At 39.0% G+C, this 13308-nt stretch overlaps 1 protein-coding gene across 1 annotated transcript; it reads right to left on the bottom strand.

Moving 5' to 3' along the window:
• Nucleotides 1–445: 445 nt before the first annotated feature.
• On the bottom strand, nucleotides 446–13185 carry SLC40A1 (solute carrier family 40 (iron-regulated transporter), member 1; the record flags this gene model as incomplete). Its single annotated transcript, XM_010010923.1, has 7 exons — nucleotides 446–920; nucleotides 1774–2439; nucleotides 4269–4511; nucleotides 7732–7858; nucleotides 8189–8304; nucleotides 9072–9231; nucleotides 13118–13185. Coding segments are annotated over 7 exons (1697 nt in total), but the record flags the coding sequence as incomplete, so codon positions are not given.
• Between the last annotated feature and the right edge of the window lie 123 nt (nucleotides 13186–13308).

Genomic DNA, 13308 nt, shown 5'->3' with positions numbered 1-13308 from the left:
ACTTCAGGAATCCAAGAATGATGTTTATACCAATTTGAGAAAATAGGGGAGCAGGATTGTTTGTAGTAAGGGGAAAACCAGAGGAAAAACTCCACAAAAATGAAATACTTTATATAAAGTTACTCTGAAGCAACTAAAAAAAACAACCCCAAACCCTTGTTATGCTCAATGGACACAAGAATTGTTGAGAATTCATGAACAAATTGAGTTAGTATAACCACTAAAAAGAATCAGTACAGGTGTACTGATAGGGGGTAAGTGACAGAAAGTGAACGTAAGTTTTGAGATCAAATACTAGATGTAGGGGTCCTTTGAAACACCAGCTGTCAGGATCCATCTAGTTGTCCTCTACCAATGTCCTGGGTTCAGCTACGTTCAGGCTGCGTGGTTCCAAGTTGCCGGCTGGGCTTAAACCACGACAACCAAACATGAAACTTTTTCACAAGGCCACCGTTAAGATGCATTTTAGCTCTCTTTGAACAGCTTCCTCAAACAGCTAAGTTATGCATTCAACTCTAGAGAAACACCTTAGGGTCACTAAAGTCAGTATATGTGTATAACCACTATATTTGTGTAGCAAGTTAGTAAGAGAAGTGGATCCTTTCAGACAGTAGATGTATTACCAGTTGGTGAACTGTCAGAGACTTTGGGATCAGGAGTGCGGCATGCAAAAAGTTGTTTTCCCAAGGTTTTCTGGGCAAATCTGAAGTACATTATGTGGCCCATGGCAACAAAAGACACAGAAATAAGCACCAATAAGCCAAAAGCTTCAGGATTTGGCGCCAAGATGACCATGATGAAGTGCAGCAAATCAAGAAGATAATTCATGGAGTTTTGGACACCATTTATGATGCCTCTTTCAGATTCTACCACATTTTCTTGGAGCAACTGTGTGACAGTCAAATCAAAGGACCAAAGGCCTATGGAGAGAAAATACGGTTATCAATGCAACTGGAGTTCTTACGGTGAGCTTTCTTTGCTGGCACAATTCAATTCATGCTTTCAAATTTTCCACTTTTGCCAAAATGCACAAGACAAAGCTAGCTTCCTGTCAGCCTGGAATGGATTTCACACTGATAGTCGGGAGCAATTTACTTTCCTTTTACCAATATATCCCGAGATAATACATACAGCTTGACACATTAACTTGCCTGTCACATCTTGCTTCAATGTATCTATGAAGTTAACAATGTTTTGTTCATCTGTTCCTTATTTAAACAGCTGGTTTACAGCTATTTACAGTGCATTCATGCTAGCTACAATTGCTAAGTTTTGCATAAAATGTTTGCAAAAAAAATCAAATCATTTTAAGCTATGCAGAAGATGTAATAGTTTACAACCAGTCTCTGTTGACACTATCTTCTATACTATTTTACTGAATAATTTACTGGATAATTTACTGAACTGCTAAGTCTGAAGGTTTTCTTAGCAGAAGTGTTTAGTACTGTTTCAGATTAACGAATCATTTTGTATGGTTGTGAAGGAAGATACCTAGAAATGAGCAAAGAAACAAGTTACATTCACCTCCAAATGTGGCAACTTTTCTGCTATTAGCAGTATATGATATGGAAGAAATTAGCATTGCAGTCTCTGCCCTGGCAATACTATTTCATTTTTATGCAAACTGTAATGAATTAGCCTTAGAAATGTGATACAACACTTCAACTGTAGCCTACAATTATAAACTCAAATTTGTATTGAGTTGATAGGCACTGTACTTTTATAATTAAAAGCGGTCAATAGCTCACGTTTTAATAGAAACATAATACTTACCAACTCTAGCAGCAATGACTCCTGCAAACAGGAGACTAACAGAGATTAAAGGCACAGGCTCAGGACTCATCTCTGGGTCGCTGTTAGCCGGAGTAGTAGACCCGTTTAACAAGTTGGGCATTCCAGTTGCAAAAAACATTTCAGGCTTATCTTCTGGAGATGCTATAGTAGGCAATGGTTCACTTTCAAACAGCCTGGCACTGATGTCAGCAAATGGGGAGACAGTCAAATCCATGGGACTTCCAGGCATGAACACAGAGATGGCACATAAGACCAGGCAAGCAAATTGAGCAGCTCCAGAAATGAGACCTGTGCGAACCAGGCCACATTTGCGACGAAGCCAAGTGAAAGCTACCGTTCCCATGATTCCAGTGACTGCTGAGGCACCCATCAGGAGACTTAGCACTGAGCCACTCAAACCCTGAGTGTAGGCATAGCCTGTAGTAATACAATCAAAGCCCAGAACAGTCATATACAGAAAGGCAAGACCCATGCCTGCAAGAAACACTGGCTGGTTGTAGTACGCAACCCATCCATCACGGAACGTGATGAAAGGCTCAGCAATCCGGGCACCGCAGCTCATTTCCTTCTCCTGTTGGGGCTCAAAGCCAGTTACATCTTTTTCAACAATTAACTGCACTCCTTCAGCAGGTTTCATGTCGCTCTCTGCAAACAGAAATGTAACTGTTAGATACATTCCTGCCTGGAAAGTGCAGAGTGCAAACTAACACAATTGTTTGCAGTTAGGAAGTTCACTGCTGCAGAAGTGCATCAGTTAAATTTTGCAATCAACCTTTGATTACTTGAATCAACCTCTGATTACTTAAATGTTTTAAAGTGTCCTTAAATCCCACCTGTATAGTAAGATCAGGTAAAGTTTATCCCTATCAACTTAAACTCCTACTTATTTAATTAAACTGTGGTAGAAGAAAGCATGGCTTGCTGCTTCTCAATAGACTTGAGACTGTATGCTCTATTTTCATAAAGAAATTATTTGCTTAATGAATGCTCATGTTAGTTGGCATAGCTCTTTCTTTAAATGCAGTAACCACAGAATAGAGAATACTTAAACATCTGTCAATATCTCACATCATGGTAAAAGAACGAAGGCAGAAATGCTTGCTGAAGCCTACCAATGCCAAAAGCTTTCAAGACTTGCCTTAAAAAGATAAATCTCAGATCATGCTTTTCTACAATTCCATTTTCACTCCAATATAGAAGAGTGGCACTTACACTGATGACAAATGATAATCAAAAACCCCACAGCAGTTTTTAGATTAGTAGTGTAGATAGAAACTATACAAGTGTTTGGATGCCTGAGCAGTGTTTTTACACTGTCAAGTTTGAAACGAACTCCACATACAGCAAGTGAGACATGAAGCTTTTCGGCAACTTTTAAAAATGCAAGTCCTCTACTGAAATCAGAATACTGCAATGGCACAGTGAGAGTTTTCTTACATACTCACATTAGCTAAATGCTTCATTTTCCAGGAGCAGTCAAGAGCCAGCTCCAAATCTATAGAGCCTTCTGTGCTCTTTATCTTGCCTCTTTATCCCAGGCTGCAATCAACCTAGTGCAATAGCTCACTGGACCAGCTATTACCACAATGGATCTGCTGGCTATACTGGGCAAAGAACAGATTGCTAACTAGCTTTTGAATAAAAACTCAACAAAACAAAACCAAAACACACAGGTATTCTTTATAATCTTTCTTTAAAAAAACCAAACCCACAGCATGTTGCATTTGGGAGCAGTTTTCAGGTACTGCTACCTTAAAAATGGGAAAATGTTTCTGTTTTGTATTCCAGTATCTCATGTTTCAAATACTTCCTAACAAACAGTCTGCTTCTGAAGCAATTTTAATTTCTGACATGAAGACTATCTAAAGTAATGTTAATACCAATTTTAAGGTTGCTTATAGTAATAGCCATCTACATTGCAGATCACTGTTGTTCAACCTGGCCAAGGAAGCATAGTAAAAGGTCCAAGTAGATTGTTTTTCTCCACCATTTCCTGCAGCATGTGGAACTTGCTGAAGCATGCCAGACTAGAAATATTACTACCTATTCTACAACCTCCTGAAAGCCTGTTAGTACTAGGTAGAGCTGAGTTAGCAGGAAAAAGTCCTGTCTACACAGGTAGTTTTGCTTGTATTCACTACAGAGCAAAGGGCTTTGTCCAGCTTGTTAGCTATGGTATAGATTGATAAAAGCATTCCTTGCAGTCAGCCCTACATAACAGGACAGACTTACTCTAGAAGATTTAAAAAGGACAGAATTCATTGTTTAGCTGCATTTTATGGGATTCCTCAAATGGTTGTGAAGTATTGTTACTTAAGAGCCTCTGTATCCAAACCCTGAGACCTCCAAGCTATGAGTAAAAAACTATACAAGCATCAAAGCAGTGTCTGAAGAAGACAAAAGTCAACACTTTAGTTTGACTGATACAGTGAGTATGCTGTGAATTTGAACAGTTACTTTTGTGTTTTCAATACCTTTCTTTACATTCAGCTGCTTCAGTTCCGATTCTTCAACTTTTGCAGATTTGAGAGCCAGAGTAGGGGTTTTCTGATAAACCTTCCAGAGCAGCAGATATTCCACACACATCGACATCAGGTTCCAGCCAGAAATGAATCCACAGCCAATCATTGGGGAGCCAAATGTCATTATCTGACCAACCGCCACTGGGGCCAAGATATTGGTCAATTGATCAATTCTTCTTATTGTGGCATTCATATCTGTCAAAAATTAGTTGATGGTATGAAGCAATTGCTGAACACACAGTGAAATACTGACAAATGTAATTGAGTATTGCACATGTATATGCATCAAGCTAAGAAGTCTTGCTCCAACTCTAAGTGGTTCCAGAAGGAACAGGAGTTAGACTGCTGACCAGAGACACCTTTGAAGTGTTCTAAGGTTTAAGTTCACTGTGACCAACCATGATATTTGTAAGCCAAACCCCTGCTCCCACCAGTCTTGCCTGCATGAGGTCTACCAGGTTGAGTGTGCTGGATTCACAGTGGAACTGTACTCCTGCAGGTAAAACTGTTAGTCATGGGATAAGGTTACTATTACATCCCAGTGACAATATGGGCACCTAAGCCTATCTCTGTAACATTCAAACCTAGCATGCACAACTCCAGACATTAAAAGGTAGAATTCTTTCCTGTAAAAATTATTTTAGCAACTACTATCTCCCAATACTAGACGATATATTTCTTAATCTCCTCCATTTACTTCTAATAAACGATGACCACAGCACCCACCACGATAGCAACAGACCTTTGAAATGGCTTTTAATTTCCTTACTGAGTCACCCTGGTTGATGGCAGTTGTAGGCATTCTCAGAACTTAGCGAGCAAAGTCCTCACTCCTTTCTGTTCCACACTTTGATGTTTACAGTCAAAACAAGCAGACTGCTCTTAGCATGAATGCATCTTCCATTTACTGGTAGGGAATGTCTCACTCTCCCCAATCTTATCCACTGGAGTGGCATTACACCCTCTGGGCTCCTGTAAGTTTCCAATTAATGGTGCCATTTTTCTATGCCTAACAGTTGCTAGATGCTCAATGGTTCTGCACATCAAGGCTTCAGGCTGCTTAGAAATACATCTCAAACTCATTTTAGAGTCCTACTATGAAATTGGAGCTTTTGAATGCAAGTGAAACTGTCTATAGTACGAAGCTGCTATTCTGAATCTACAGAGAATTACTCCTTGCCATTCAAATAAATGTTTAGGTTATTCTATTTAGAATTCAAAGCCAATTCAATGTTAATTATTTGACTGATGGTTAACCAAGATGAGTAAGTTAGATACTTGCATGACATCTGGCTTTAGAAATTCCAAGAACTAAGCTCTGGGGCTTTGAGTTGCTTGAGGAAAGCTAATATTTCCACTCAGGAAAGAAACAAAGTAAGAGTCAATGGAAAAATGAAATCAAGGACAACGAAGAAGGGGAAGCCAAGGCAACTTTTTATTTCCCTATTCCACTAAGTTACCTTTCCTCAAAGAGAAGCCTTAGTTAACAGTGCAGAGAGGTACCACAGTATTTGCACAGATGTCAGTACTGGTGTTTGGTGTTTTAAGTTAAGGAATTTCAACAGTCTCCAAATTACATTATGATTAAACACGTAACCCTATTCAGCCTGGAAAAGATCCTTTAGATAGATCTGTTGAACTGAGGTGCTTGGTTCAAGGCATTTTCTTGTTTCTAAATTAAGTTGCATGAGAATTCAGAGTAACCTCTTGCCTGATTTTTCAGTACAGAGTGTAAGTGGTCATACAATTCTGTCTGACATCATGAAGTAGTACAGAGGCAGAACTGTCTCCCATGCAGGTGTGGTCTGTACCTTATCTCATGTGTAGTAAGTAGTACAGGGACTGGGGAGACGATTTGCTGAGTAAGATCTGACACAAGAAGAAAGGCTAATAAGAACCATTAGAACTTTAAGGCTTTTATGGAGAGATAATATTTTTCTACTTGTGATTCACATGCATAAGGGAAGTTAACTTGCACTGCTGCCCTAGAAAAGGCATGACTTAGAAAGGCACTGCAAGGTCAAAAATAAAAGGCTATGGTAGAAAACGTGTATACTGGGAAACCAAAGCAAGGCACTTAATGCATCTAGTTAAGAACTGGCCTCTCCTGGATAAGATGGGCAAGTAAGATTCCTTCACTGGAGATAAGCATCAAGAATAAATCTACAATATAGGATTCAAATCCCTAAAAGGACTCTGGCATGTAAACTGAACTCTATGGGCAATTTAGGTAACTTCATACAAAATTAAGAGTCCAGAAACTGAAATGATGCCTAGTCCTGGAGGTATCTAAACTCTGCACGTGTCAGACTTAAAACTTTAGTCCCAGAGTTACTTTAGTGAGCTATTAATGTCTTGGCAATGTTAGGCTGTTCTGTGCCTAGTTTGCACTTCAGTATCAGTTCCTCTTTCTGGGGAGGCTTAAGTTCTCTTATAGGAATGATTCAGAGCCCATATAACCTGCCCAAGTTCATTGCTAAAAATGCCGATTCCCACACAGTGTTACAATCAGAGCAGCAGCACAGCAAAAATCAATCATACAGCCCTTGGTTTGAATGGCCTTAGGACCAGCAAAAGAGAGTCAGGTTCAACACATCCTTAGGGACGATCCCAAACAATCTCTCACATTCAAGTAGTGTTTTATTACCAAGCTGCAGTAAAATTTGACTGGAAACTCATTCTCTCTCCCAAAAAGAGAGAAAAGAAAGGGGGAAAAGGAGTAAAAATATCTACTAGGCAAAAAAAGAAGATTAAGTCTGTAGCCTAATACCAAAGGTATCAGATGTCAGAGGAATATAGAGCTTTCAGCTCCAACTGAAGAAGAGTGTTCACAGCTCTGAGTTAAGACATCTAATGCTACAGAAGTGCAAGATTTCAAACACATCTGCATGAACAGCATTTCCTACTGGCAGTTTCCTGATCTACCTCCTTTACTGTTCTGGACTGCATTCTCATGTACCTCTTTCTTTGATCCCTATGTGAGAAGCCCAGTTACGCAACAGTTTTCTGTTTCATTCCAGAGACCTAAAAATAAAGTATTGCAACACTTGGCTTTAAGTGCCAGAAGTTAAATAGCTTTTCTATTAAACACTGGTTATTTGATTTAAGTGTGGTGTATGTTTATTTGTCTGGCAAGAATAAAGTTTTCCTGACAAAGCTGCACTAGGACTAAAAGGAGGACAAAACAAGTTTAGGGATGCCTAACTGAATTATGGCCACAACAGTTATTTCTAATCTCTAATCTCTAAATGCAGTCCAAAGCAGGAAAGAGGAAAATAAAGGCTGCCCTTTTTACCTGCTGTTTTCTCATAATAAATGGAACTCAAAGATATGCTGACCTCTGTAAAACTCTAGTCTAAAAAAACAAGCTTGGAAAGTAACACATTGAAGGTATTAAAAAGGCAACATATTTCACCTGCCAGTTTGCTTCTGTCTTCCCCTGCAACCACAACAATCCAGTCCCTCTGAATTGTGATCGCTGTGGCAGTGCTGGCCAAATTGGCAATATTTGCTATTGTGATAACCAGGATATAGCACATCGTCTAGAGAAACGGGGGGAAAGAGTTACAATGTGAGAAAATTGAGGAAGGGAGATCTCCACTTGTACCCTGTACAACCAGAAAAGACACTTTTGCATTTGAATTCATACATTTCAGTGTTATTCTTCAGACAAAACAAGACCAAGTCTACTTTACAATTCCTGTCAGAAAACAATCACCCCTGTTTACCCAACTAGCTCAAAGTTCCCTTTGCCAGCTTGAGCTCCCAGGAATGTCTAAACAGACTGGAGAGAAAAATAAAAATTCATGTTTCCCATGCTCCCCAAAATTTCTTTGTAAGTTAATTCCTTATTAACAAGTTCAAGCACTCACAAGAAGCCATCCATGGTATAAGGTCAGAAGCTGTGTCTTAAACAAGAAGATAACCATCAGGATAATACCACACAGGATGACAGATGCATTCTGTACAACCAGAGATGTCTGGGCCACTGTTTTAAATCGAAACAGAGAGCAACAGTTATGACCATAAGAATGAGCTAACTATAAGCTTAAGGAGGTTATAAGTAAGGAACACAGACAGATTCTTTAAAACTTTTTATTTCGCCATTTCCCCCCAAAATATAACTGGTAAAGCTATACTTTGTTTCAGATGTTGAATCTTCCATTGTCTTAGAGAAACAAATATCTGTCCTAACTTCACAGCTCTGGATAATTCACTACTCTTTATTTCCAGTCCAAATAGTTCTTTTCTCAACCAAAATCCAAACTGTGCCTGTTTAAATGCTGACACTATTTTTAAGCAGGTACAAACAAGACTTAGCTTGATGCTTTAAAATTCTTCTTCAGCATACCATGGAATGATTTTACAAACTCTTGGAAAATAAAAATGTGTAAGAAGAACTTGATGATATGTTATTTATAAAACAGACTGAAGCAACATGTAATTTGAGTATATGTTAGTATTAGATGGTAAAGGACTTGGTTATGTGCTTTTTACTTTTTGCATTTCTGTGCATCTCTATATATCACACAGGTTTAGCCTGAGTAGCAGACATAGCACGATGTAAAACTGTTCTGCTCCTGTCTTTAACACTACCTTTGTATAATCATTACCACTCTGAAAAACTACCCTTCTGAAAAAAACCTGAGCAAGCCCCATTCTCGTATTTGACTTGAAGAGTTAAGTCTATTAGCTTTATCTTTTGCCATTAATTTGATCCATCCTTAAGTAAATAACCTGCTCTGGGCATCTAACCTTTGAGCCTGGAGTTCTTGTCCACCCAGTCTCCAATAATGGCTCCCAGGAGAAGAACTGATCCCGCCACAACCAGTCCATAGACCGCAGTCAGGAGTAAGCTGTTTCCATAAAGTTCAACCAGGAATACAGACACAGCAAAATGCCACATACGATCTCCCTTTAAGAATAACAGAAAGTACATACACAGCATTACTATTTGCACCTTCCAAGCACATGGGTTGACTATTTTACTAACGCTCTGACAAAAATCTGTATAAAAATAAAGGTTTGTTACACATGCACAGTGGTGGTGGAGGGGGGGTTGTTTGTTTGTTGGGGGAGTTGGGTTTTTGTTGTTGGCTTTTTTTTGATGACTATACCCTATCACCATTGATTTTACCCCACTATCATCTGTTCTAATCAAGTGCAACGTTACAACTTGTAACTCTACGTTAGGAATTCCAGATATTTTCCATTATAATATTAAAGGACAAAGTCTGTTAGCAGCCACATGCAACAAGTCTCAGAAAGCTTACATAGATTCTTCAGCACAGATCAAGTATTAGCAACAGAGTTATTGATTACTGTTACTATTTATATAACTTTTCAAGATGGCAGTTTGCTCTTAGATGATCAAAGCTTAAATGCTGCTTTAAAACATACCAGCCACACAAGCCAAAGCAAGTTATAATACAATTCAGGATAGCCACGGTAAATCAAGGAAGGTGGTATCCTAAATGTTAGCTAAAGTTTCTGAAGTCAATGGACTTAAGCTCTTTTTAATAATGTTAATGGCTTATTGCTAAGAGACAGAATATCAGAGCTCATTTAATCTACTGCAAACTCACTGCTAGTTCAACCTGCTTAGCCTATTGCTAGTTTACCTAGTGCTTAGAATACAGGACTTTCATGCTGTGCTACTGCTTACTACAGATAAAAAAGAAGCCCAAAATACTGAACATATTCAAGTGATTTTCATACTATACACAATATTTTTAGGTTTGCTCCCAAAGGGTCCTGCGTCATGGCAATGAAGACATAAAGGGTTTTCCTGTTGTCACATGATGGGAGTCACATCTCATTCTGCTTTTAAACATATTGCAAGAAATGCCCTACAGAAAATGCTTTATGTAATCAATAACAAAGCAGATTCATACAAATAATTCATACTATTCTAGGGCACATAGTATGTTTAATAAGGGTCCCTAATGTTAGTCTTTTATAAACCAAATATAAAAGTGTTTTCTGCTGCTGCCTTAAGTAAGCAATTGCTACATGATACAGTAAACAGAAAAAAGACTTCTAAGGACCTCAAATATTCTACAGGACTGGGGGAGGAGTAACATAAAAAGCAAAGTCTGCCAAATCTAACATACCACGTAACACAGCAATCAAGAGATACATGAAAAGCGTGCTATTTAGAGGGTCAAAGTAATTGTAAAGTTTGATTAAAGTCTCCAGTGTAGCACAGACACACAAAGAGCATTTGCCTTTTAATGTTACTGAAGTTCTCTAAACGAGGCTTCTTGAAACATTGTAACGTGTAAACATTCATATTTGCTTCCTTAACACAAATATGAATTTGTGTTAAAAAAAATTTAAAAACGGGCAAAAAAAAATTTACAACCTAATCATGTGGGGAGAAAAATTTCATCTGTTCATGGAAAAACTCTGGGGTTTTTTGTGTGGGTTTTTTATTAAAACTGATTTAAAAAAAAAAGCAAATATAAGCATACCCAGAGTATTTTGAACAGGTCAATCCACAGAGCTAATTTTGGGGGTAACTGAAGCTGTGCCAACCCAGATGCATGAGCTGCTTTCAAGAATTAAAAATACCCCAAAAAACAACAAAACAAACAAAACCAAAACATAAAAAGCAAGCAGAGATGAATGTTACAGAAGAACAATATTAGTGAATTGCAGAGGTTTGAAGCAGTATGTAATTTCAAGCTAAGATCTACTGAAATTTAAACAGTAAATATTGCCTTCAGAAATCAGCAAACCCTCCATTATATATCCTTAATCCCACCTTAAGATGTCTCAAAATGTGGTTATTTCAACACTTCAAAATAAATAACTCACCAGCCTTTTAAAGATGGTTCTTGCTCTTCTGTCATTATAATTATTCTTATAATCATCTCAGACCGAATGTATATAACATATGCTGAGGCCAACATGTGAAGCAGCACAGGCTACTATCTACTGACAGGCTTCCCAAGGCCTGAGTGGCACAGATAAGGCTGGGAAGTTGCAACCGACCTCCTGGAAAGCATTAGGCCTGGTACCAACACAGCAAAGCCAGTTTCACTCTGTTCTGTCTTTAGTGCCGAGTTATAGACAGCAGTGAACTGAAAACACATAGGCAACGGTGTAAGGTCTGAGACTCCAGTTCAGCAGCACAGTCCAGCCTATTAAGATCAAGACCAAGCACACATTCAAATGCTTTACTGAACACGGGCCTAAGACATAGTCTAGACTTTGTTCAAGTCTGAACATAAGTGATGTGACATGTGTAATCATTTACAGCTCTCTGTATTTGGGAATGGCTTACTAACACAGAAACCAAATTAACTCCCAATTCCAGTAAACTCACATTTCTATCAGGTTTTGTATTGCCAATATAGCCATTTTAGAACAAAGATGATCCATTACTTTGAGTTCTGAAGATTAAGGTGCTTGCTTATTACTCCTGTTAGGAAAAAACACTCAGACTACAGGACCACTAAAGCTTAGGAGATATAAAAGGTGCAGTCCTGCACTCGGTTTTGTCAAAATAAGTTGCATTTCTGTTGCTTCAGCAGGTTTGGCTGGCTAGAGTCACGATATTCAGCACAAAAGAAAGCACACTGGAACAAAGGATACTATTAATATTGCTAAGCAGCTGAACTGACATCTTGCAGCCTAATGTTTGCTATGGTGTGCAACATTGTTTTCAAACTCTGCTTTGTCACCTTTACTCACATGCTCCAAGAGCAGCCCCATTGCGGAGCTCTGAAGCACTCATCAGAGAGGAAGGAGTAAGCAGGGCTGGCCAAATTGCCAGGTACAGGCACTGTGGGCATGACTGACAAACTGCTGCAGGGAACAACCCAGCCTCTGAACAGCAGCGAGACAAACATCACCCCTCAGCTCCTCCAGCAACATTAATAATTGCTAAAACATTGCACTTGTTTAAACAAGTTTGATAGCAAGCCTCCTTCCATTAACAGAAACATCAATATGACCTTTCAGGTTAGTGAAAGTGGGGAGCTGCCAGAGTTCGCGGTGCAATGTTGTAACAACCATGTACCAGCTCTTTGTTCAATGCTATACAAACCACACGTTATACCAGTCCAGATCCAGGACTACAGACAAATTAGGGAGTATCAGGGAGGAAACTTTCCACTTCTTTTTGAATCAAGCCATTGGATGGAGACTTGAGATTGTATTATGAGCTACCTGTATTCTTTACTGTATTATATGGAATAGAAGCATGTCAGCTATTTTTAGTGCACATTTTTAAGATTTTTAGTATCTTTCAAGTGAGTAAAAACTGGTGTATAAGTTACTTTAGTAGAGAAGGAAAGCATTCCAGAAGGCAAGCATTTTGACAGAAAAAGAGACATTTCCTGACACTCTCAACAGATCTAACGACTAGCTAATGAGTCCATCCAAAACACTGAGTATTTCCCACTAGTAAGTGCACTTAAGCATACAAGTCCTTCAGATACATGTTGAAATGGACAATCTTTCTTTCTGCTATGGACTATGCTTCATCTCTTTCACTTGAAACTTACTCTATAAAGAATCTCACTGGTTCTGTAGCTACATAAAACCATAAAAAAGTACAGACCCAAGCCCTCAGGAAACTGAGTACTGCAGTACTGAAAACTGGATCTACTGCAACATAGTATGTAAAGATTATTAAGGTTTTTCACAGCTAGGTGCTGTAACAGGAACTCTGGCTTCGTGGTGGTGCGAGATTTCATGAGTTTGGGGTTTTTTTGGAAAGTACCAATAAAGTGCAAGTAAGTCACAGGCAGATTAACAAAATCCTACTTCCACCAGGCCAGTATTTTACTTACCCAAGTGGACAGTGCATGCCCAAGGTAAAGGAGGAACTTTGCAGAGGTAAAATAGGCAACCACAGATCCTAAACGAGAAACAAGGAACAAATGCTAAAGGCGATTCGGGCACACGCACCGAATCTCTGGAGGAACCCAAGGCCGCTTTCAGCGCGAAGCCGCCCGCGCCGGAGCGCCCCGTCCCGGCCCCA

This window comes from Nestor notabilis, unplaced genomic scaffold (assembly GCF_000696875.1).
Source record: "Nestor notabilis isolate BGI_N333 unplaced genomic scaffold, ASM69687v1 scaffold24183, whole genome shotgun sequence".
NCBI lineage: Eukaryota > Metazoa > Chordata > Aves > Psittaciformes > Psittacidae > Nestor > Nestor notabilis.
The sequence above is the reverse complement of the archived record's forward strand: the minus strand, read 5'-3'. Positions and strand labels throughout refer to the sequence as shown.